At 37.8% G+C, this 24,656-nt stretch overlaps 1 protein-coding gene across 3 annotated transcripts in view; it reads right to left on the bottom strand.

Moving 5' to 3' along the window:
• Positions 1-23,140, bottom strand: part of LOC107696719 (rhophilin-2) — a 27,211-nt gene extending 4,071 nt beyond the window's left edge. The window contains exons 1-14 of one of the 3 annotated variants that reach the window (XM_016497200.1): positions 22,904-23,140; positions 18,824-18,939; positions 14,308-14,436; positions 8,032-8,107; positions 7,486-7,563; positions 7,203-7,327; positions 6,679-6,845; positions 5,772-5,959; positions 4,937-5,093; positions 4,269-4,388; positions 3,970-4,164; positions 3,235-3,311; positions 746-892; positions 151-444 (exon numbers count right to left, since the gene is read on the bottom strand). In XM_016497200.1, the coding sequence (XP_016352686.1) occupies positions 340-444; positions 746-892; positions 3,235-3,311; positions 3,970-4,164; positions 4,269-4,388; positions 4,937-5,093; positions 5,772-5,959; positions 6,679-6,845; positions 7,203-7,327; positions 7,486-7,563; positions 8,032-8,107; positions 14,308-14,436; positions 18,824-18,939; positions 22,904-22,972 (1,749 nt within the window). In that variant the 5' untranslated portion in view covers positions 22,973-23,140 and the 3' untranslated portion in view covers positions 151-339. Of the gene's footprint in view, positions 1-150; positions 445-745; positions 893-3,234; positions 3,312-3,969; positions 4,165-4,268; positions 4,389-4,936; positions 5,094-5,771; positions 5,960-6,678; positions 6,846-7,202; positions 7,328-7,485; positions 7,564-8,031; positions 8,108-14,307; positions 14,437-18,823; positions 18,940-22,903 lie in introns of those variants that run through there. The other 2 variants (XM_016497199.1, XM_016497198.1) reach the window with 2 other exon arrangements.
• Positions 23,141-24,656: the final 1,516 nt, after the last annotated feature.

Below are 24,656 nucleotides of genomic sequence, written 5' to 3'. Positions count from 1 at the left end.
TTGATTAATTTAATAATGTGTGTGTATGTGTGTGTGTGTGTGTGTGATATATATATATATATATATATAATATTAATTTTGTTTCCAGAAATACGGTGTTGTGTATTTACATTTTTCTGGTAAATCATTTTTCTGGTAAATATTCCTTTAAAAATATATTTTTTTAATAATAATTTTATTAGTAGTAGTAGTACTATCATTAAACTAAGTCATATTTCTGTCACGGTTTCTTCAAGTTAAACCAAACTTTTATTTTGACGGGTTGCTGTGAAGACCTTTAGGTTTCTGTTTGTATATATGACATGACGATAGTTTTCCTCAAAAGAAACGGTAAAATGCTCATGAAGTGACTCTAAGAGCAGTTCTAGTGGTCATGTTCATGTGCTCATATATTGAGGCGGCAGAGGCTGAAAACACCACGAGCGTCATAGCGTGCTTCAGTACCTGTGTAGTAAATAAAACCGTGCGTCTGCACCATTCATTCATACAGAGACAAGCAAAACATGCAGAATTCATATTTAAATGGCATTTTTGCAGCTTAATATTCACAGACACTAATCCATATCACATTTTGATTTAAGTGTACTGACCTACTCTTCATTTATCGATCCGAAATTCCACGTTATACGGTAAATTCCGTTTTTATGACTAGATTCCGCGATTCTGTCCACGTTTTCCACACCGTGGAAATCATAGGGTCCTACATTATTGGTGTTTGTGCCTGTGTCTGTGTGTAATCACTCACCGCTGCGGGACAAAGGGGATCCAGTGACTGTATCTGAACGGGTGCATCTCCCTTCAGAGTGAATCCGAGGTCTCTGTCCTGCAGTCTCAGTCTGATTGTTCGCGGGGCTGACCATCTCTGCTTTGCTGAGAACACTGACAAAGGCCCCTACACAACACAAATACAACACCAAATCACTATAGCAACTCACCAAATTCATAGACACACATGGTGTTTTTAATGTCCTTGGCTCCTGCTCGACATCCAAACCTTTGGCTTACTGGCACGCTGACTTCATGCAGTATATGCGAATATTCCGCCATCTGAGGAGATGTTAAGGTTGAAGAGTTTAAGGCAGTGGTTCTCAACCTCAGGTCCCGGGGCCCACTACTGGGACATGCCAGACTAGCTAAAGGTACATCAGAATAGATAGGAGGCCCTTCAACCATTGTCTCAGACAAAGGGGGCCTTAAAGAAATAGTTAACCCAAAAATTCAAATTGTCATCAACATTTACTCATCAACTTTTACTTTTGCCTCATGTCTTTCCAAACCTGTAGAAGTTTTTTTTTTCTCATGTTGAACACAAAAGAAGGTATTTTGAAGAATTTTGAAGAACCAAACAGTTGTTGGTCCCCATTAGATAAAGAAATACTATGTAAGTCAATGGGAACCATCAACTGTTCGATTACCAGCATTCTTCAAAATATATTTTTTGTGTTCGACAGAATAAAGAAACTCATACAGGTTTGGAACAACATGAGGGTGAGTAAATGATGACAAAATGTTCATTTTCGGGTGAACTATCCCTTTAAAGTCAATAAACTTCAGAACCACTAGTTTAATGTGTATGCAGCATATGGTTGACCTCTGCCTCAGAAAGGTCACTCAACATGATTAAGGACTTGCAAAGCTTATATGTAAAACTGAACTCCCGGTGTACTACGTATGTCATTTCAAGTGAGGGGTCATTTAAAGTGCCCATGGCAACTGCTACAGGATCACAGCAGTGGTTCTTTGAACTCTAAGGTCACTCAGACATCTGAAGGAGGTAAAACTCAAAACATACACTTCCATAAAACTAACCACATCATAAACTCTGCCTCCTTCACCTGAATTACCCTGCTCCCCACAGCCGGGGGGAACGGAATATATATGCCAACGTGGTTCTCAAATGTTCCAGTTCTGTACACCAGATTTACAATTCTAAGATTCTAGCACAGAGTCAAAATGATTCTTGTTTTTTTTATTTATTATTATGCAGAATTTACTGCAGATGAAAACTTGAGGTGTTACAGAAATCAAACCCAAAATAAAAACAAATGAGTCAATGACACGACACTAATCCTGTAGTAAAGAAGTTTTTTTTGAATGAGGGTTAAGGTTAAATGTCTGAAATAAGGTCAACAAGCTCAAGACATTTTCATATTTTTTATATGCCATAAAATACCTCAGTAATATGCCTCCCGTGATCTTTTTAAATCTTTTGCATTTCCTGAAAAATGTGGTTTCTAACAAGTGGCTACAGGATGTTGGGTACATTAAATGTCATCATGATGAAAGGGAAGGGTCATCTACTCACTAGTTCGCTTATACAGCCTCATTGTGTTTATGTTCAAGCTATTCTAAATCAAACTTTCTATCTTGTAGATTTTAAAGAACAATTTAAAGTCTTCAGAAGCTTAGCGATGGTGATGTTTAAGTCATGAGACCATGGTGTAATTTGTTTAGCCTTTTACTTTTGCCGATTGTATTTAGGCTTCAAAACTTGTGTTCATTTGTGAAGATTATCTTGAAAAACACAACATAAAAATTTGAAACATTTGTTAGTCGCAGAGCTTATTTTCTACAATAATCCCAAATAATTTTACACTCTTTACATACATTTAACCATCCTATAAACTTAATTTCTCATAAAAACTAATGTAAAAAAACATTTTAAAATGTAACAGCACATCTCCCCTCAATAAGCTTTTCAAGAGGTATTTGTCTGAGGATGATTGTGAACGTTGTGCCAACGTTAAATACTTAATGTTAGGAGTTTGTTCAAACCCCTAACACTAAGTATGAGTTAGGTAATAGTGATGGCATAGTTGATTTGAGTTTTAGAAAGTTATAGTAACAAGATGTCATACCACTTTGAAATTCATGTTCAAACCATGGTATTAGTATTGTTCATATTAGTATTGTAAAAGGAGTATAAATCTCTACAGACTGACCAAACAGATTTCCCAAGAATTAAAAATTACAACTCAGTGCCATCCCCAACTGCTTACAGTATTTTGGTTTTACAAATGAAACTGGAACCTTGGATTGTTGGGGCTGTGGTCTGTTTGGCCAGTGTGTACAGATCAATCAACATGGGTCTGTTCAACAGCACACATGCTCACAGAATACTTAGATGTTATGCAAAACTATTCTGTGTACTAAGAAAACTGCAAATTTGCAAGAGCATTCCTGTGCTGTGAAAGGAGCCTGAAATGTCTTGAGTAAAATTAGTAGCCCACATACCAGCCGTTGGAATAGGTCTTTGACTTTCACCTTGGTGGCAGCTGGAATCTCCATCTCAGCTTTCTTTTCTGTTTTAGCTAACAGAGAAGGATGAAAACAGGGTTTAGTGCATGTTCACTCTGTCAACTGACCTTACATAACCACTGTGCTTCTCTACGGTAAGATGCAGGTTCTGTTCTGAGAATCTCATTCAGAATAAATCGCAGAGTTTAAACTATGATGCTCACTGCTGCACATAGGTTACTTTTTAGATTTAAACAAACAAACTATAACAGAACTTTCTACATAATGAGCCGATAACATAAATCTGACAATAGTCCAATCACATAATCAGACGAGACAGAATTTTATACCAGTAAAAAACATGCATCAAATGTGCCAGGACACATCCGGATGCATTAGTGTTTATGATACAAATCCATTATGCTTGCATGCATTTCTGACACACTACACTTTTCGCTCCATTTACTTCCATTCATACTCATGCAAATGTGAGAGACAGGAAACACAAGCTCATACAAATTGCACTGTGTTAAAAGGTTCAAGTTTAATGAACTCTGCCCTCAGAATTTGTATCATGAAGGCATGACTCTTAGCTGAATTAAAAGAACACAAATTTTAAACCTGCAGCTCTGCAGTGAAGTGGAATAGACTGCATATTTTTACATTTTGAATGATGAAAAAAGTAGAAATTCTAGTGTGACCGTTAATAACAGTTGTCTATCTCTGACTTACAAATGATATCTGGTGCAAGCATGTAGTCTGTGAACTCTTCTTCCTTGTCATTTTGTTCAAACTTAGTAAGAGAGCGTCTGAGGCCAGCTTGTAGGATGTCACTCAGGATGTACAGTTTTTGCAGGTCTCGACAACGAGAATGTATGCGGATGGCCTCTTCGTGTCCCATGATGGAGCGCTGCAGATGAGCTTTACCTGAGCAAACAGACAGAAAATGTTAGTTTAGTGTGCTAAGGTGGAATATCCCAATCATTTACACTCTCTGTAGCCTAACAGGTCTGTATGTAGGAGCCTCTCACCTATCCGCCTTCTCTCCTCCTTATCCTTCAGGATGTCAAGAGGAGAACGTCCCTCTGGCATGGCATCATATATTTGTGACAGAGCCTTCTCTTGCTTGTCCTCATCATCACTTGGCGTCACTACACATACAGACACATAAATCATCAATATTTAAACACTGCATTGTTTCGCTCAATAAAACAGGAAACAAGTACATTCCTGTAAATTTCATCTCATTGCACAGAGGCCATGTTAAATGTTATGGCATTTACACAACCCATTGTGTATTTACTTGGGCTGTTGAGTCCAAATGAACTCCTTAATAGCTAAAACTGTCTGTCACGGAGACAAAAAAACAGAAGAGAGAAAGAGGGGATGGGGGAGTGACTGCTTGAATAACAACAAGAATGTTACATAATCCCATTTGTTCTGGCACAGTCTATCAGAACACTGTCAAACGCAGCCCGAGATACTAAACCATCTCTGCCTTTCTTCTGCCTCCCTATTTAAGTCCTTAAAGCACCTCAGAATAAAAGTCCATTAAAGCACTGATACCTGAATCCTTTACTCTCCCATGGAAAAGGAAACAATTTCTATGAATCAGACACAAAGGTAACCTTTTAAAGGTTCCAGTGGGCTGTCAGCCAATGGGAGATGGCCAAGAGCTGTGATTGGGTGTTTGACTTACACTGGTGGTCCAGCAGAGCAGTGGAGACAAAGTAATGGGCAAGAGATTTGTAGTGATTGGTCTTCAGCTCAGACATGGTGGTCCAGAAAAAGGGCACGTTGTTCTTAATGGGGGTCTGGATCATGGACTGGTGAACTTCACCGTAGGTCTCCCCCACCTGAGAACAGAAAGGAGAGAGGGATAAATGTCACAAGCACTCTGGACAGAGGCGTAACTGTAGGCTTTGAAACAGACCCGCATACTGATAGGACCAATAGGTCATGTATTTATATGTAAAAATGTCCCCTTATACAGACATCCCAGGTTAAATTACAAAAGAAAGAACATACAAAAAATACATCACAGCAAATTGTTTGATAGTTTTGATTTTTTTTTTTTGGAACCCAATAGTTCTTAGTCAGTAAAATGTTTAAATGTTTTTGAAAGAAGTCTTTAAATGCTCACCAAGTGAAATATTATTCAAATTAACAGTAGCTGTTTTGCATTTTCATATATTTTATAATGCATTTTAAGTGATGTCAAAGCTGAATTTTCATCAGTCATTACTCCAGTCTTCAATGTCACATGATCCTTTCAGAAATCATTCTAATATGCCGATTTGGTGCTTAAGAAACATTTTATTTTTATAAGTGTTATTATAAAGACTACATGTTGAAAATATTTGTTCTGTGTGTGGTAACTGTGATGCATCTTTTCCAGGATCCTTTATGAACAAAGTTTAAAACAAAAAAATTCTTTTGATATAGTCTTTACGGTCCCTTTTGATCAATTGAATACATTCTTGCTTAACTAATAATAACTAATTACTGTAATATCATTGATTTTTTTTTAATACCTTGGCAGCCTCTTGGGCTATTCTGAGCAGGCTGAAGAACTCGTTTCGGATTCCTGGAAGAGTAATCTGCTCAAACAAACACTCCTGCGCCTGTGCTAGCATCAGCCGGATCAACATGCTCAGCATAGCAGGGCTCATATCATAACTGGGAGTGTGTGTAAATGTCTCCTTCAGGTAGTGCAGCACACCTGCAGCAGAACATACACAAACAAAAATCAAACAGACTGAATTAGACAGAATTTAATATTAGAGCGTGCATCAGTCCCCTTATATTTGCCTTCAACTTCAGCAGAGTGTAAATTAAACAGAAATTTAAATGGAAAATTCTAGATAATTTAAGCTTCCCAACATTATTCGGCATATGTAAAAAGCACTGTCATTTCCTCCTTTGAATACTTCTGCAAACACATCTTAGAGATAAAAAAAGACTTGTAGGACAATGTGTCAATCAATCTTTGTCATAATCACAACAACAAAAGGAGAGAGAGAGAGATCATATTTGGTCCTTCTTTCCGGTGGAGATATGCAAAACATTCAATGTGATGAAAGACAGCGGGGTTGGCTGTTTTTATAGCTTAAGAAAGCCAGCCAAATCTCTCTTTATGCTGCTGTTATTTTAAGGAGGTTAAAAACTGACACAAGCCACTGAGTTCCCATGAGCCTTTGACAGATCTGCTGTTGAGGGGGAAGAATTGCATCATGTTCACTCCACCTTGAAACACAACCAGAACCCGAATACACGGTCTGTTCTCATGATGCAGGAGTTCATCCACAGTTCATCATAGCCAGTTCTGGATACTTTCCTTACCTTCTTGCAAACTTATCTAAATCTGTACCACGTTACTGACGTTCCAAGCTGGCTATGTGCATTTTTACTGGTTAAGTGCATCTTCTTAAAACCTCTCACCTGCAGATTTCTGGAAGGCAGCGATGGCGTCCTCGAGTCCAGTTTGTGTCTGTCTGTCGGCGCGGGTTCCAATCTGGGAGTATAGAGCTGCCATGTTGAAGAGCATGCTGGCTTTCTCCAGAGAGATGTTCTGCTGGCACACAGGCACACCGGTAAAAGAGTCATACCTGCATAGGCACAAAAAAATATGTTAAGACTCACACTGGCAAACCAACAGGTTATCTTATTTTTACTTTGATTACATATGAAATGCTCAAGTGCAAACTGTAGCTTTATTAGTAATTCAGTTACTTCTCTCCATTTTAATGAGCTTTTTTATGATGGCATTTGTTCTTTATTTATCCTCTTATCTCCTTTTGTCGCTATGGTATAAATGTATGAAAAAGCTGATGTATAAACATAGAAACAACAATGACAACCCAGTCAGACCAGTTGTGTGTTTCCACTGAATGAGTTGTGATGTTTACAGCTGATACAGTGGTGTATAATGTCAGTACTGCTGGTGTGGGTGAGATGCAACCTACCATGTAAAGAAAATGCCAATCTGGCGTGTAGGAGAGAAGAATCGAGTCTCTAAGAAGGAAAGTTGACTGAAGTAGTTGGCAAGCAAATCTACACCAGAAGGATTACGACTGGGGGTCCGGCAGGCCTAAAACACATTTAAGTTTTTAACACATCAGAAACTTCAATAAGATAGATCTCACTGGTTAGCCTTGTGTATCTGAACCTGTCTACTGTAAGTTTATTTCTTAGCAGATGCATTTTACCCTAAATGAACCGCACACCTTTACAGATGTCGCATCATACCTGTCTCAGGTCCATCAGGTCATCAATCTCATCCTGAAAGTTTGAGCCGTCTTCACTATAGTGTTCCAGGATGAAGTCCTGTAAAAAAAAAAAAAATTAATATCCATCCACTCTCTATGTCAAAGCAAACACAAAAACGCCAGACAGTCATGTATTCACAGGCCTGTTCTCCTTGCTAAACTTGTCTGTAGTGAGAAAACAGACATTACAATGACACTGTGTCATAGATTCACCATGGCTATGTCATTACAGTTCAACTAAATTACAGGTTGGAAGCATACCAAAACCCATCTGATTGATCCTCGTTTCTCAACAAACATCTCAACACCCACTTATTTATAAGATAATAAGGAGCATACATCAAACATCACTGCAGACTTCCAAAACCACAATTCAAGTTTTATTGAGTCTTTGGCTTCCTTGTTTATTATGCTGTGACCTACTTTCCATTTTCACTTCGAAAAGCTTAGAGACTCTCAAAAGCCACCTGACTGAAGGCCTGATATCTGAAGTAAACATCGAGGGGGCGCTGTGAAAGAAACTGACCTTGAGAGCAACTGAGAAATCCACGTCCTTTGTCTCCTTCAGTCCCAGAGGGATGAGTGGGATGCTGGATGTCTCTCTGTAAAATCAATAAAAAGACAGATTAGAAATGAAATTTAGAAAAACTAAGATGAGAACACTTTCAGTAAGAAAGAATAAGACTTAAGTTCCTTCGGTAACACTTTAGTATAGGGACCAATTCTCACTATTAACTAGTTTCTTATTAGCATGTCTATTATTAACATATGGGCTGTTTATTAGTACTTATAAAGCACACATTCTGCATGACCATAATCTACATCCATAATCCTACCCTATACCTAAATTTAACAACTACCTTAATAACTATTACTAAGCAGCAAATCAGGAGTTTACTGAGGCAAAAGTTGTAGTTAATGGTTTGTTGATAGCGAGAATTGGACCTTAAAATAAAGTGTGACCGCTCTTTCTTAGGCCAGTGATTCAGCAAAACCAGGCTTCCTACTCTCTGTGTGACTCAGAACTGAGACATGCTTGCAAAGGGCAAGTGAATGTGACCCCTATCACACATTACTAATACTACAACAATTCTGTGCCAGTTTCAATCTTCTCTAAGACTGAATCAGCTGATACCAGAGTAAAAGATGGTTTTCCATCACAAGCCTATTGACCTAATTACGTTGTAGAAAACTATTGAGTATTAAAAAAAAACTTTGACCCAAGAAAGAGTAGTGTGTGTAAGAGTCTGTTACATTCTGTGCTGATCACACTTTTAAGTATGTGATTATACAGAATACACAATATATTTCTGTTTGTGGAGTCTGCATTAACTACAAAGCTTGCACTGGTGAGGCATTAGCTCAGAGCAGTCTGAGTGAAGACAGACGAGACAACACATGAGTGTGAGCTGATGAGAGGCAGTCCTGGTCTGTCCTGATTGAGTCTAGATGACAGATAACAGTCCAGCCCCAGTGTGGTTTGGGGAAATATTTGTGAGAAATATTACTGGATCTGAGGAAATGACAGAGGAAATATCACTCGTGCTTCAAGGAGATGCTGAAATAAACAAAATACTGAAAAAAAAACACTAAATAAATCAAGAGAGCAGAAATAATCTGTAATAGTTTGCAGGTTCAATTTCTTAACATCAGTTAATGCATTTGGTATAATGAACTATGATCATTTTACAGCATTTATTAATCTGGGTTAAACTTGTCTCTTATATACACTACCATTCAAGTTTAGGGTCAGTTAGAAATAAAATAATTTTACTGAAAATTGACAGTAAAGACATTTATACAAAATATTTATATTTTAAATAAATGCTTAAATTTCATATTCATCAAAGAATCTGAATAAAACAATGTATTACAGTTTCCATAAAATATTAAGCAACACAACTGTTTTCAACACTGACTGTTGAAATTAGCATATTAGAATGATTTCTGAAAGATCATGTGACACTGAAGAGTAACTGCTACTAAAAATTCAGCTCACAAGAAAAAAAATAACATTACAAATTATATATTAAAATAGAAAAGTTGTTTTAAATTATAATGATATTTCACAACATTACTGTTTTTACTGTATTTTTAATTCAAATAAATGCAGCCTTGGTGAGCATGAGAGTCTTCTTTAACAACCCTCAAATCTCAAAACTTTAGAACAGCAGTGTGTAATAAAACTTTTTTCTTTTACATTTTTGTTGTATAGAGAGTTGTATAAACTGACTTTACTTAATGCATTATGTATAAACATTGTTCATTCTTAGTTCATGAAAACAAATTGATGTTAACAAATCTAACCTTTCTGTAAAGTGTAACCAAGTTATTAACTAACACACAAAGGAAAGGTTATGTGAATGTTGGATGTTCAAATTCTGATACAGATTACTTGCAGGTCTAGATATAAGATCTCATTCTCTAGGAGTAAACCTGTTTCCAGTGCGAAAGCAACAATAACATTTCCATGTTCTGAGTGTAGCATTGAATCACTCATCACATCATGCTGACAGCCGCTATGTTCTGCACTGCTGTATGTAATGAGAACTTCAAGAATGCAAACCAATCAGGTTGCAGAGAACATTCACTGCAATGAGAAACAGACAACAGTATACAGGTTTTGTTCCTTTGCGCTCTTCAGACCATGAGAAAAAGGTTTGTTTCAAAAACAGACAGAGAAGGATAGAGGGGGTGCCGGGGCTTGAAAAAAAGAATGAAAGAATGCAGTTCTGTCCTTTTACTGACACACACACACACACACTGAGTAAGCTGGCAGCCAGGTGCGATGGAGAATGTCACATTGTATGCAGCTACAGGAAGACCTTGTCCTGTTCGGATTTCTTTTCACGAAACACAGATGATAACACCGCACCAATGGGAATATTCCTTTTCTCACACTCAGTCACACGTAGGAGGTGACAGGCTTTGTTTGTTTAACAGGACAAATAAAGCATGTTTGTAGAAAGTTGAAGAAACACATTTGCAGTGCAGAGGAAGAGAGTAAGCAGAGCTTCTGCATGCCGGTATGCACAAGAGCACAAGCACAAAAACCCACACAAATAGAGTGGCAGTCCAAAACTGACACACCTACTGCTGTATTAGTAGTATTATACTATTTCATAATAATAATAGTCAGAAAAAGTACAAAACAAAACAAAACAAAACAAATGGAAGTATTGGAATCATGAAGGGACCAACAAAAAAAAAATTTAAAAATTAAAGGGGTCATACGATGCGATTTCAATTTTTCCTTTCTCTTTGAAGTGTTACAAGCTCTTGGTGCATAAAGAAGATCTGTAAAGTTGCAAAGACTAAAGTCTCAAATCCAAAGAGATATTCTTTATAAAATTTAAGAGTCAACCACGCCTATCTAAAACGGCTCATTCTAACACGCCCCCACATGTCTACGTCACGATGTGGGAAGATTTGCATAACGCCGCCCAAATGTTCACGCAAAGAAAGAAGGCGTAACTTTTATTCTCGCTGTAGTATTGTTGCCGCCGCCATGTCGTGGAGACGCTGCGTTTTGTTGTGAAAGCGAACTACTTTGTTTGGCCTTGCAAAAGAGGACGATATCCGCGTCGTCATGCCTAGAGCTGATCCGTGCTGGTCGCTGAGGAAATACATAAACTTCGTGCTGTGGATCGCCGGATCGGCTTTCACCGTGGATGAAGCGGAGTCCAGCCCGGGGTCGTCACATGTGGTTGCCGCACTCCCGCCGGACGCTCCTTCGTCAAATTTACACCAAATACATAAAATAATGTTCTTTTTAGCAGCATCATATGACCCCTTTAAAACTACTCATCTAATCAATTGTTGTCTTTTGGAAACTAAGGGAATAAATATATTTGTATTTATTTAAGCTCAATTCAGAGTCAAGCCAAACTCACATATTACAGAACATACTGTATAGCCTAAGAGAGCTAAATTCTTCTATTACAAAATAAATAAATACCTAAACTATAGTTTTTTGTGTTTTTGGTCCATGCAAGGGGGTGTAGTATTGTTTTGAACCCCATTGACTTTCGTTACATTTACTTTGTAATGTGAAATTTACTAGCAATTTCTGAGTTAAAATAGTTTAAATGAAAGAGCAAGTAACACACTGAATGTGAAATTTTCAAGTAGAAATACTGAAATAGCATTTTCTTGTAAAACATACTCTAACAATCATTTATTTTTTATTTATCTTGAATTTAAAAAAAAAATTTTTATAGTGTATGGACAAAAACAGTTAAAACATTCTTCAAAATATCTAATTTTGTGTTGCCTAACAGAAAGAAATTCATACAAGTTTGGAATGATATGAAGGTGAGTAAATGATGGCAATTTTTTTTTCATTTTGGGTGAACTAACCGTTTAACCCATACCATTCTTTTACTTCCAAAAAGGGGGGAAAAAAAGAGTGAGTGTCTCATGTTTACAGCTTTGCAGTGAGTTGTAATTACGGATGTAGGTCAGGGGTTCAGAATCCAGTACATATGTCTGCAGGACATGGAGGTTTTTCTGGTTTACTATGAACCCTCCAGGCACAGGGGACAAACACTCTTTCATTAGTGCTTTGCCCAGAAGAACAAACCCAAGGCTGTAAGCCTCAACATGTTATGAAGCTAATGCTGATAAAAATCTAGGCCAGCACACAGGGCCGCATTAAGACCGCACTGGGCCCCGGGGCTATGAAATAAATGGGGGCGTGGTGGCTTTGGCGATCGGCGCTCCAGTCAATCTACTCCACAGCCAATCACGGGCCCCCTCCTTGCTCGGGCCCCGGGGCTTCAGCCCCGCCTAGCCCTATGGTTAAAACGGCCCTGCCAGCACAGCTTAGTTAAGCAGGGTTTGAGCTGAAAATATGGCTGAGCTTTCTTAGAGCGGAGAAAGACGGCTGTTCTCGTGCAGACGGGGAAGCATGCCAAAGACACTCAAGGGTGCATACATGCATACACACTCTCACTCACAGTGGTCTGAGAGACAAAAGATGGCTTAGAGAGGATTTAAAGAGGACAAGAATCCAACCGTAACCAAGGTAACACACTCAAGGTCTGCGAACTAAAGAACATATACACCTTGTGACGGTCACAAAAGCATGACTGCAGCACCATTATTGAATCCTTTCATTTTGGGTGTAGGGTTTGTATCTCTAAAGAATGAATCACTTGAACATCATTGAATATAGATGACATGTATTTCTCTCACTATTGCTATCTGTTTTAAGTTATGACCATTCTTAGCTAAGACAGTTTTAACGTGTAACTAACAAAAGAGATTTTGATGGCAGTAAGAGCATATATGCTATAAATGTGATACCATGGAAGAGGTAACAGAAACACAAAATTAAAATGAAAACACTCTTGCATCCTCTTGTGACACGTGAGGGGGACACATGTGGCATGTGTGTAAAAGGAGGATGAGCCTGAGGTTTCACCAGAATTATCAACCTGTCAAACCACCTCTGCAAAAACCTGTCTGACCAGTTGTGTGGAACGGAGTCTCTTTTGATTGGGAATAAATGTAGAAAGAAACTCAAAAAGATGTAACTGATTTACCAATGAGCCCCGCAGCCTATTTCTTGTCTTCTCTTTAAACTTCAGCCAAGTTTACAAAAGTATAAGGGTGTGGGCTGGTTAGTTTTTTTAAATAAAGGAAAGCATGGGGAGCAAGAGTAGAGGAGACTGTCCTATAGAAATCAGCAGTCTGTGCTCAGTGTGATATTTTCAATATATTTAAATTGGAATGTTTAGGTGAGCCATCAAGCTGACCAAAGCAAAGGAACTTACATCAAGACCATTTGATTTGTGGCATGAGAACCAATTTGATTTTATTTAATGTTTTGAAAACAAGCCATTTGGCTTTTAGGAACTCAATCTTCATGAAATGTAAATGATTTCAAAATTCCCTATTGTGACGAGACTTGATTTTGTCCATCGGGAATTGATTAATGTTAATATGAAGTTAATATTTTTAAATTCAAAAGATCATGAGGGTACACTGATTAAAAACATATGATGTGCATTGATAAATCATTTATAATAACAGCAGTATTCCATAAAATATAAGAATTTTGATTTCATTGCGACTCATACAATATTACAATGAAATGAACACTAAAAAGTTCTTAATCACTAAAAAGTAAAACTGTGGATGTCATTAGTTTACAAATAATGACAGTTTACAGAATGATTTGTGCAGCTTCTGATCTCCGAACATTTCCATTGTTGTCCTTCTGTTTACTCAAAGTCTCCAAATGGGAGAGATTTATGAAACTCAAGGATCTAATGACTAAAGTCTTTCTGAGGTATGCGTCATATCACAGGAAATGTATTTGCAGCCCTACGTGGAATTTGTTGCCACAGAAATTCAAAAAAAAAGGCTTAGCTGATTTCCGCAAAATTCAAACACCTATCATTCACAAAATTCTACACATCCCATGGCCCTTCTGTGTTTTTTAATGAAATATTTTGAAAATTTTGATGATGCTTTTAACTACCAATAATCATTGCAGTTCTCTCAGTTCTGTTTAATACTTATTAACCTTATTTAAATACATTCCACATAATTTACTAAGAGATTAGTACAGAAAATGTGATAGTACAGGGCAGTGAATAGAGGTGTCTGCTCTTATATCATTCTGTACACACTCCTTCCATTACTGTAACACATCAGGGAGGATGAAATGGACATGTGTGATTAAGAGTAGGAGTAGTAACTGTGCATTCTGTCTCTAGAATGGATCTTAATCTGCCTTGAGTTATGTTCTCACTGTATCTTTCTTCATCCTAATCAGTGCTGTGTGTGTACTTACTGTACGTTCTGATAAACTTCCACTGAGCTGTTGAGTCCTTCCAGCTGCTCCATAAGAAGCTGCAGATCTGAGTTGACATAACTCAACTCCAGCACCACCTGCTCCCGAACCTTATTATTGGACGTCGCCCTTGAAAGAGAGAAAAAGAGAGGATAAGCTAAGGTCAAACGCAACTAAGTTCACAACAAGGGACAAGTGCCATCATTTTAATCAGTTTGAAATGTACAGAAACAACAGTACAGAAGGAAGAGGCTGATAAGACTGGAGTCTTTGTTATTTTTTGTGCTCCCATGCACATGATAGAAATAAGTGGTGAGTGGGTAGTACAGTCACATTTGTCAAAGAAAAGCTATAGAACTCAACTGCACATATAAAATGTACACTAAATATAAAATGGAAATCTGACTAACTACAGCCAATCAATAAAATACCAAACCTTATAGAGACACAGAGGAACATCTGCATAGCGACCCTGTTTTATCTGTGACTGCTATTCTAAACTCTAGGCCATGGGAGGAAGCAAGGTGAAGGTGAGCAGGTCAGGTTGAACCTGAGACTTTTGACCTTTTATTCAAACAGGCAACATCACACTTGTGCCAAACTGTCAATCACTGTCTTCTATTTTAATCACATACCTTGTGGTTCTCAAACATACTCACCTGAGGGGAAAAAGACTACCAAGAATCCTTTTTTTATATAATAGCAATACTATACTAATCATAAATATATGTATTTATTTGTATAGTGCTGTAATAGCTTCAAACAAAAATTTAGCTCAAAGTGCTCTACAATGAAAAAGCCTTACAAAAAGTACTTTATACAAAACCAGATAAAATATCATAGCTAAATGTAACAAGCTAGAGGATGACCTACTTCATAATAATAATAAAAGATAGAATTGATGGAGAGCAAACAAAAAGGTGAAATTAAAATTAAAGTAACAAAGAAACTTATTATATTGTTAATACTGTTGACAATATTGTTATTGATCATGAAAAACATAGCAAAGTAGAAAAAAACTCTTAGAATAAAAACTAAATTGTAAGATAATGTTAAGATATGTAACTGATTCCATCTGTTACATGTAATGACATGATTAATTATTTTAGCAAGGCCTATGACAAAACGCAGCTCAGGATGTTCTTTAGTTTTAAAGTAAACATAACTTTAATGAGTCATGTTTGAATACCTAACACGTCCCTCACTGATGGAAGCACACGGAAATGTCAACAGAGTGGAAGATTACTTGAACCTCTCTGAGCTTTTCCACATTTTCTATTATAATACAGTGGTGCAATTTCAACAGCAGAAGGGATCAGAAATGTTTTAAAGACCTCATGCGGTGTGTATACAGCATTATTCTGTACACCAACCCAGTCACATTGGCAGGGCGGGACCCCACAAAATTAGCACTCAATGAAACCGGTCGGGCCTGTGAGCACACTCAAACAAACACACAAGAATGTGGACTACAGCCGCTTAGATCTGAGAGAAAGAGACAGACAGAGAGAGAAAGAGAAAAACATTATAGAAAGCATGTGGGGGGGGGGGTTAATAAAAGCAGACGACTTCCTTACAATTGATCTATTATGTGGCTATCCTTTCTCCCATGAACCACAAACCTCGGAGACCCATGAATGAGGGAACATTCCAGATCAGCTCTGAAGATAGAGCAGCTATGAATGGAAGGTAAAGAGATTGAGCAAGCATCCACGCCCATCCCACCCCACCCCATCCCATCCCATTATTAATGAGCTCAGGTAGCCAAAAACACTAATGAAGGGCTATAAAACTGACTCATGTATATCATTACAATACATACCAGGCCTACTTTAGCTCTGAATCACACATTAAACACAGAGGCATTTAGAGTGTCTGACTGAACTATCGGCAGAGAGATCCTCAGGCAGCGTTTGCGTGTACGTGTGAGAGACGCACTGCCGTGCCTCTCAAACAGCTTAATTTTAACTGCTTCTGCTGACATGATTTTAAAAGAGTCTGTGTACGTGTCTGTGTGGACGAGTTAAGCAGGCTGACAGAAGGCCTCAGGGCCATTTGCAAACACATCACAGCACTGCAATGACCTCACTGGTGTACCTGTCACAACTGTCATCTGCTGACTAGCGGGAATTTCATTCCATATAGAAACATTCCTTTGTAATTAAAATCACCAAACCCTTGTATCTGCTTGAATCCAAGTTTCAAGTTTCAGCCAACTCACAATATCCATCCAAACTGCAGCCAATGCCAGATGACAATGACTCGACAAACACAGACTATAGCCCAAACATATCATTAACCCATAGAGGGGAAAAGAAAGGAGACTCATTTACGGTTTCTTATTGAAAAGAGCTTGTCCAAACTTTATTGTTCTAATAAGATTTAAAGGCACTTTGACGTCAATGCCAATCAAATGCTTCGCTCCGAGGACCAACCCAGCAGGTGTGTCCTTCAAAACCATGGAGACAACAGACACACTTAACGTCCACATGGAGACCGGGTTGTCCAATGTTACAGCGTGTGCTCTCGTAAAGGGAAAAACATTGGCAGCTTTTGAGAGAGGTAATATATAAGCTGGAGTTTTCACAACAAGATGCAACAGCAGTTCTGTAAACTTCACAAATACCTGTCCTTTCTGAATGTCTGCACTGGTATGAATGTGGGTGTTTGCTGATTAGATGTCAATGTTTCCTGTCAGCTTATGTTTCATTTATATAAATGCTTCCTTGAACAGAGCTGATACAAATCTGGCAGAGAGTCTGGTAGCACTGGTCAGTTACAAATCAGGCAAATTATGTCCTACAATCCAAAGTACAATCAGCGCTTCCTTGTCCTTTAAAACAGATCATTGTTTTATATATATATATATATATATATTTTTTTTTTTTTATAAATTATGTTCTTTTGAACTTTTCATCAAAGAATCCTATGTATCACGGTTTTTACTAAATATTAAGCAAACTGTTTTCAACACTGATAATAAGAAATGTGTCTTGTACACCAAATCAGCTTATTAGAATTTCTAAATAATAATGTGACACTGAAGAATGGAGTAATGGCTGCTGATAATTCAGCTTTGCCATCACAGAAGTAAATTACATTAAAATAAAAACATTTTAAATTTTAACAGTATTTTACAATATTACAGGTTTTATTATATTTATGATAAAATAAATGCAGTCTTTGTGAGCATAAGACAATTTTAAAGAATCATTAAAAATATGTAAAAAACAAAAAAAGAATAATAATCTCAATTTACTGCACTTCATAGTAGTGTGTGCAAAAAACATTACACTGATCAACACTGACACATGCATAATTATATTGTTGGGTCATAATTTGTCAATTTTGTCATTAAGTCAATTGAATGCCAATTGAAGGAAGTGAGTGTACTCACTTAGAAAAATGTATATTGTATTCTTCAATAACAAAGACTAATTTAAAATGACCATTTTTGGTTTTGGTTTCCACTTTTGGCCAATTATTTGAATCACTACTCAAAGCACATTGCTAGTTACAAACTGATACAATAGACAACATGCAGCATGTTTATGGACTGATATATCATTATTAACAACAATTTAAATTTCAAATTCAAAATGATTCATTTTAGAAAAGCATTTAACATTCTGTAAATAAAATGTATACGTTTTGATGTTTAATTTGTATGAAACTCTTCTTCCCCTTGACGTGCTACAGGACACCAGAAAGGTGACACTAAAAAAACATTTGCATTATACTTTGCATGTTTTTTAGTCAGACACAGTTTTCCTCTCTCGTCTGGTTCAGCTATAGTAGCATGCATGATTGCCCGGCGGTTACCATTCAAATCAGTGCCAGCACTTCACAGTTGACAGCTGGCTGCTAGAATGTTCGAAAACTGCTTGCATGCTAAATGTTTCTAGGCAAAGCAAGTTTATATTTGAGTTTAAGATGGTTACAGGTTTCAAATGTCCTAGCAAGGACTCTATGGGCTTCAGAGGTATGAGGTCTGAAAAGTGAAAATCTCATATAGCATTCCCAGTCTCTTTAGTCATCAGCTTTTAACAAAGCCACAATATTACTGTATCTATCAACAATTCCAAATCTAAAGGTAAAAATGCACACCTGACTGCCAGACCAGAGTGCAGATGAACTCCAAACATTTGCTTCTGCACACATACACACAGAGAAATAATTTGATGACAGGTTAGCAGCAAGACGTCTGACTGAAACCTAACCGCACAAAGAGCAGAGGATTCCTCTAAAACAGGGCAGTGATTCACCCGACACAGCCAGTGCTCTGCGCTCCAGTGCCAGACACTTTAAGACAGATGCTGTTATGTAACCAAAGAAAAACTATCAATGAAAGACTATGGTACCTTCTTTAAAAAAACTTGGTTGGGTTTTTTAGGGAAAGAGTTCCTGCATATGTGTGCATATCCACGCATGTGCCGTAGGCTAACATGCAAGGTAAGGGTGATGAATGAGCATTTGCCCTCGTGTTTGTGTCCACACATAAGAGTGCTTGACTTACTTGAGAAGGTTTTCCGCTCCAGCTCGCATCCTCATCTGCTTGATGATTTGCTGGTTGAGAAGCACTCTTTTATTCTGCAGCTTACTGCGGCCTGTCTGAGCAAATGGATTACATCCCTGTCAGAGAAAGAGAAGGAGAAAGAGATCAACAACAGTTCACATGGTTCTTGTGGCAAGGGCTCCTCATTGACAGCTAATCTAAAATGAATTTACTGTCTGTTGTGTACATTCTTATAAAGCATTACATTATGCCTATAAATGATAAGCACACAAGCACATGCCAGCCAACACATACACCTTGTAATGTTTTTAAGGTGTGGCGTACCCAGTACATGACGTAACGAGATCAATTTCCCACCCCGGCACACCTATAGAGAGTATCTGTCATAAATCTGATAGCTGAGGGAGGAGGTCTGATTTATAGGAGGCTGGTATCAATCTAGATGGTTAAAATAGCAAACCTCTTACTGCTCTAATCTTGACAAACATTCCATAAGATCCTACAGTGAAAACGTACTGTCTACTTCTGAAAGCAGGTCCACTTGCTATGACATAATAATTCTTCTAATGTCTTTCTTTAGTTATCAAAAACTGATTGTTTGATTCATAACTGTTGCTTGTGTGAACAGCAGATGTCAAACAGCAGGAAAGTCAAACTGGCAATTTTATGGTAATTTACTGTTTAATGTGTAAAAGTAGATACTCACATTCACACAGTTAAAGTTTTGGACTGACAAGTGTATTAAATGTGTGGTCACATTTTTCACAAATTGCACGTTTGAAATCCAGTGGTCTCAAAAGGAATCTGTGCTATCTGGAATTTCATTCAAACTCGAAAAAGTTTGCAATGGGTTCGAGTTGCTCAACTAATTTCCCACATTGGCCAACAAAAAGCTACTTGGTTTGAAAGCAACCTGTGTGTCACTGTCAGTGGTGCTTCATGTATCGCTACACTATTAAAAATTGACCTTTTTTGACCGTGAAATTAGCCCAAATATGATTGCACTAACAGATGTGATGTTCATACGACAGCTTACAGTGGCTGTTCAAATACACTCTGTATTGCACACATGACCGAAGTCAATCCTATTTTGTATCGAAATTTTCAGATGACACACAGCTCATATCTCCCTCTCTATCTACCAAAACCCCACGTGAAAAAACCCCCAGCACACTTGAGACACAAACATGTGCAGTGCAGAGTTCCTCTCGTATTGTATGACATGACAGACCACTAGCTGCCCAGTGCGGTTTTGTTCTCACGATACAGCTTGACTGAAAATGCCAACTCAATTATATTATTTGGTTGTCACTTTAGTTAACAACCGGATTGAGTGTGAAAGTAGCAATCTGAAACAAAATGAAAACCATAGCCTGCTGCGGTGTAAACATGGGCTGTCTCAATACATGCAACATGCAATACATGCAATAGTGGTTGTCAAAGGGACCCAGCTACACATTCTAGAACACTGACCAGGGCGATGTTTAGCCGAGCAGAACACTGCATTCCACAGTCACAATCACACAATTACCCCTCAACTAACAATGCAAACAGAGCAGAAACAAGGTCCTAATCCAACCATGGCACAAATGAGACAGAAAACTGGGCCTCAACTAAGTTGTATAAGTGTTCAACATTATGCAACGATTATATATGGCAGTTGTCTGAACAAATATGCGATCACAGTAACAAATGTTCATTTCTATTTTCAGCTATAGGACATCCTTTAAATGTGCCAATGATTAACTGCTCTGCTTCTGCATTGGGGTAACAAAGTTGGGCTTCAGTAAACACCCATTAAAGAGTTATGCAACAGAAAGTGTATTACATTCTGATCAATGATTCATTTTTGTTTAGACACACGCTTTCCTTCTTACTCATGGATTGTTGGGTGCTGTTTGATCACTTTACTCATTCTGCGTAATGCTGCACAGAAGCCATGTTATACTAATCGTAAAGCTCTGAACAGCTTCTCATGCCTGTGCCGGGACATGAAATTGGAGCATCTGTGTTTCATTAATGTTTGTGGTTTGGCTATGCACTTTCACTGGGCAGATGCAACATTAATAGGAGGAAAACTGGAAAAACATGCTGAATCTGCGATTCAGTTTCCCCAAGCCCCATAGCCCAAGCAGGATCAGCTCAGGCAGAACTGGACCAAAACCACATCACCACTCTGAACCAGCCCCCACCCGGTAACCGGCCTGAAACCTTCTCGCTGCAAATGGCAACCACATTCATTTTCAAAGAATTAATGTAACAAAGTTTCCCCAAGCCCCATAGCCCAAGCAGGATCAGCTCAGGCAGAACTGGACCAAAACCACATCACCACTCTGAACCAGCCCCCACCTGGTAACCGGCCTGAAACCTTCTCGCTGCAAATGGCAACCACATTAATTTTCAAAGAATTAATGTAACAAATGAAAAGGAGACACAGGAAATGTTCTGAACAAACACAACTACTTCCAGCAGCAGAAGTTAAAAAAAATGCCTTTCCTCTAAAATCCAGCCATCCATGCAGTAGCATAACCATATTTGCCCACATTAACTCAGAAAACCCAGTCTGTGGTTCATTTTTCTGTTTCACTCTATGTTTCATGTGAATTGGACTTCAGAAAAACATTTCAAGAGAAACTGTAGAAACTGATCACTGTACTGGTCCAGTTTGACATCAAACAAGAATAAGAATAAGAAGCCCTGAACAAAAAGCCCGATAGATACTCTTGACACAAAGAGAGGTGAGCTCAACAAAGACAATTGGGCCTCTTCAGCTGCCATTCACACTGACAAACAAAAAAAACCTGAGGATAAAAGATCCAGGATAAATGCCATTAACCTGCCACTAGTTACTCTTCCAAAGTCCAAAGTAAACACATACATGCACACACTTCAGGGCAGACAGTACAAAAACATTTATTTGCAAACACACTGAGCCAGCTTCACCATGACCACTGCAGAATCTGAATATAATGAAATCAGCTTTCAAAATGTAAGATAAGCAAATGCCAGAAAACAACTCTTTGAGTAAGGTACACAATTCTCTACAAATAATTCACCGTATTAACCACAGTTTCCACCAAAACACAATAGTTGTTCAGCAAAAGATAGCAATGTAATAATTCTTGCAAATATAGCAGTTTTTCCTAAAATTGTAATGAGTATGAATGTACTATAATATGTTCAGGTGTGTGTTCCTCCTACCCCGTACCAGTCCAGCAGTCTGTGCTTTTGTTTATTGTCATTTTTAATTGAGTGATTTTAACTTTTTGTTATTTTAACTACTGTCAAACGGTAAGCAAGTTTAAGTTTAAGCCCTTTTTGCACATAATGCACATAGTCTACATGTAAATACATTCACTACATTTGTTTACATTGACTTCAACTTGCACTGCATTATTTGGAGGACAACACTGACTGGGCAGGATGTGGAATAACAAATTTGTAAATAATCGATTACAATTATATTTACATTTTAAATTATTATTGTTTTAATAATTAATAACTGTTGGATTTATCGTCCAATTAATCAAATAAATGATCGACAGATTAATCTATTATTAAAATAATAATTAGTTGCAATTCTACTTTTAATCACTAATTATTAAAGTTGTGAGTGATATTTTTGTAGCTAAGGAATGTTGATATAAAAATATTAAGTAAATATTAAGAAGCCAAACGAAGATGGTTTAACAGGGTGAATAAAATACAAAAACCATGGGGAAACTGAACCTTTAAAAACGAGAAAGTCTAAACTCTTTCGCTTGGCATTGTTTGTGGGCATCAGAGCTCGCCAGCGTCCACATGCCCCGCAGATGTGTGCTCATCTCCAACAGATCCTATTACAAACACCTAATGAAGAAGTGAGGCTGGATGCCTCGTCCTTCACTTGTTATCAACACTTTACGTCTTAAAATTCGTGAAAGAACATGCAAATTAGTCACGTATCTTTTCAATACAACGCTAGCAAAACAGCAGTGGTGTATGCATCTAGACGGTGACCAATAAAAAGTCCTGATGAACTTATCATCACCTCCCGAAAACATCGAGAAAAACGGAAATGAAACTCCGAGTCGCTCTGACCTTTTTGAAGTAGCCACTCTCCACCGGTCCGTTGGTCTTGCAACCATTGGGAATAAGAGTGTCCGTCATTTCTGAACTCTCAACCGATTGCCTTGATGAAATTCAGAAGGCAGAAGTCGTTCCTGCAGCTCAACAGGTGTGTGTCTCTAAAGAACTCAAGTCTCAGATGTCTGTTGACGATCCACTGTTGTGCACACTCTCCTAATCACTTTCGGCATTCGCTATTTGCGCTGCGCTTCCCTGCTCGCCCCGCCCCGCTCTGGGTGCGTCACGACAGTGGGCGGAGTCTGTCTGATCTTACCTGCGCAATTTCCACGCCCCCTATTCGACTTGCTTTTAAAGGGGTCATATGATGCGATTTAAATTTTTCCCTTCTCTTTGAAGTGTTACAAGCTCTTGGTGCATAAAGAAGATCTGTAAAGTTGCAAAGACTAAAGTCTCAAATCCAAAGAGATATTCTTTATAAAAGTTAAGAGTCAACCACGCCTATGTACAGGCGTGTGATAATAAGTATGATAATACTTATTTTATTTACCTAAAACGGCTTGTTCTAACACGCCCCCACATACGTATGTCACTATCTGGGAAGATTTGCATAACACCTCCCAAATGTCACGCAAAGAGGAATTCGGCCAATCACAACGCGCTGGATAGCTGGCCAATCAGAGCACACCTTGCTTTTCTTTTTTTTTTTCTTTTTTTTTTTAATTAAACTTCAATAAACACAGTCAAAGTACAGTTAGGACTACAATAATACACATGAAAACATAAAACACAAACAAAACATTAAAAAAAAAAAATGCATACAAAATACACATACAGCCACGGGGGTGGCCTAAACATTATGTAAATATGCACACCTTGATTTTCAGACCGATGAGCTTTGTAAAAATCGACACGTTTCAGAAAGGCGGGGCATAGAGGAGAAACAATAATGTACAGTATGTGGAAAATAATGTGTTTTTTAACCTTAAACCACATAAACACATTTAATTACACCAAATACACAAAATAATGTTCTTTTTAGCAGCATCATATGACCCCTTTAAAGGCTCAACTTCAACGTTATTTTTTGCTCAGATATTGGTAACTTTTTAACTAGATGGGTAGTTTTCAAATTACAGACCCACACGAATTTTTGATTTGTCAGATATGACAGTAGTAAAAAATAAACAAACAAATATATAAAATCTGCTTCTGCAGAGACGTTATGCAAATACACTGAATCTATGTATCTGTACATAGATTACTTTATACATATTCTGACTCTTTTGCCTGTTGTAAACATAAGTTATTTGTATAGTTACTACACACACACACAAAATGATAATACTTATTTTATTTTATTTTATTGTCTGTGTCTTATTGTTTTTATATTTGATTCCGGTTCTGTATTTAAGCAATAATATAAGGTGAAAGCGCCCTCTTGTGTTTTGATTCTAGATGCTGAATGCACTGAAACGTGTTGTTCACGTTTGGCCTAAATTATACCTGCCACTGGAAGCAGATTTATGGAATAGTTTCAGTGTGCCAGACACTCTCTAACACAAACAAACATAGTCTTATGTGTTTGGGATATCTTTGCAAATACTTTTGAGCTTTGAGGAAATAAGGTCTGAAGTCATTTTGCCATTTCATTTTTTTTTTCTTCAGCCTGGGATTATTACTTTTCTGGGCTGTGCTCAGCTGTTACAAATCCTTGTGTGATTTTCTGGCTGATCCCACAGCCACTAATAATGTCTGGGGGGTTATT

Source organism: Sinocyclocheilus anshuiensis, unplaced genomic scaffold (genome assembly GCF_001515605.1).
Source record: "Sinocyclocheilus anshuiensis isolate Anshui unplaced genomic scaffold, SAMN03320099.WGS_v1.1 scaffold354, whole genome shotgun sequence".
NCBI classification, from domain to species: Eukaryota; Metazoa; Chordata; class Actinopteri; order Cypriniformes; family Cyprinidae; genus Sinocyclocheilus; species Sinocyclocheilus anshuiensis.
The sequence above is the reverse complement of the archived record's forward strand: the minus strand, read 5'-3'. Positions and strand labels throughout refer to the sequence as shown.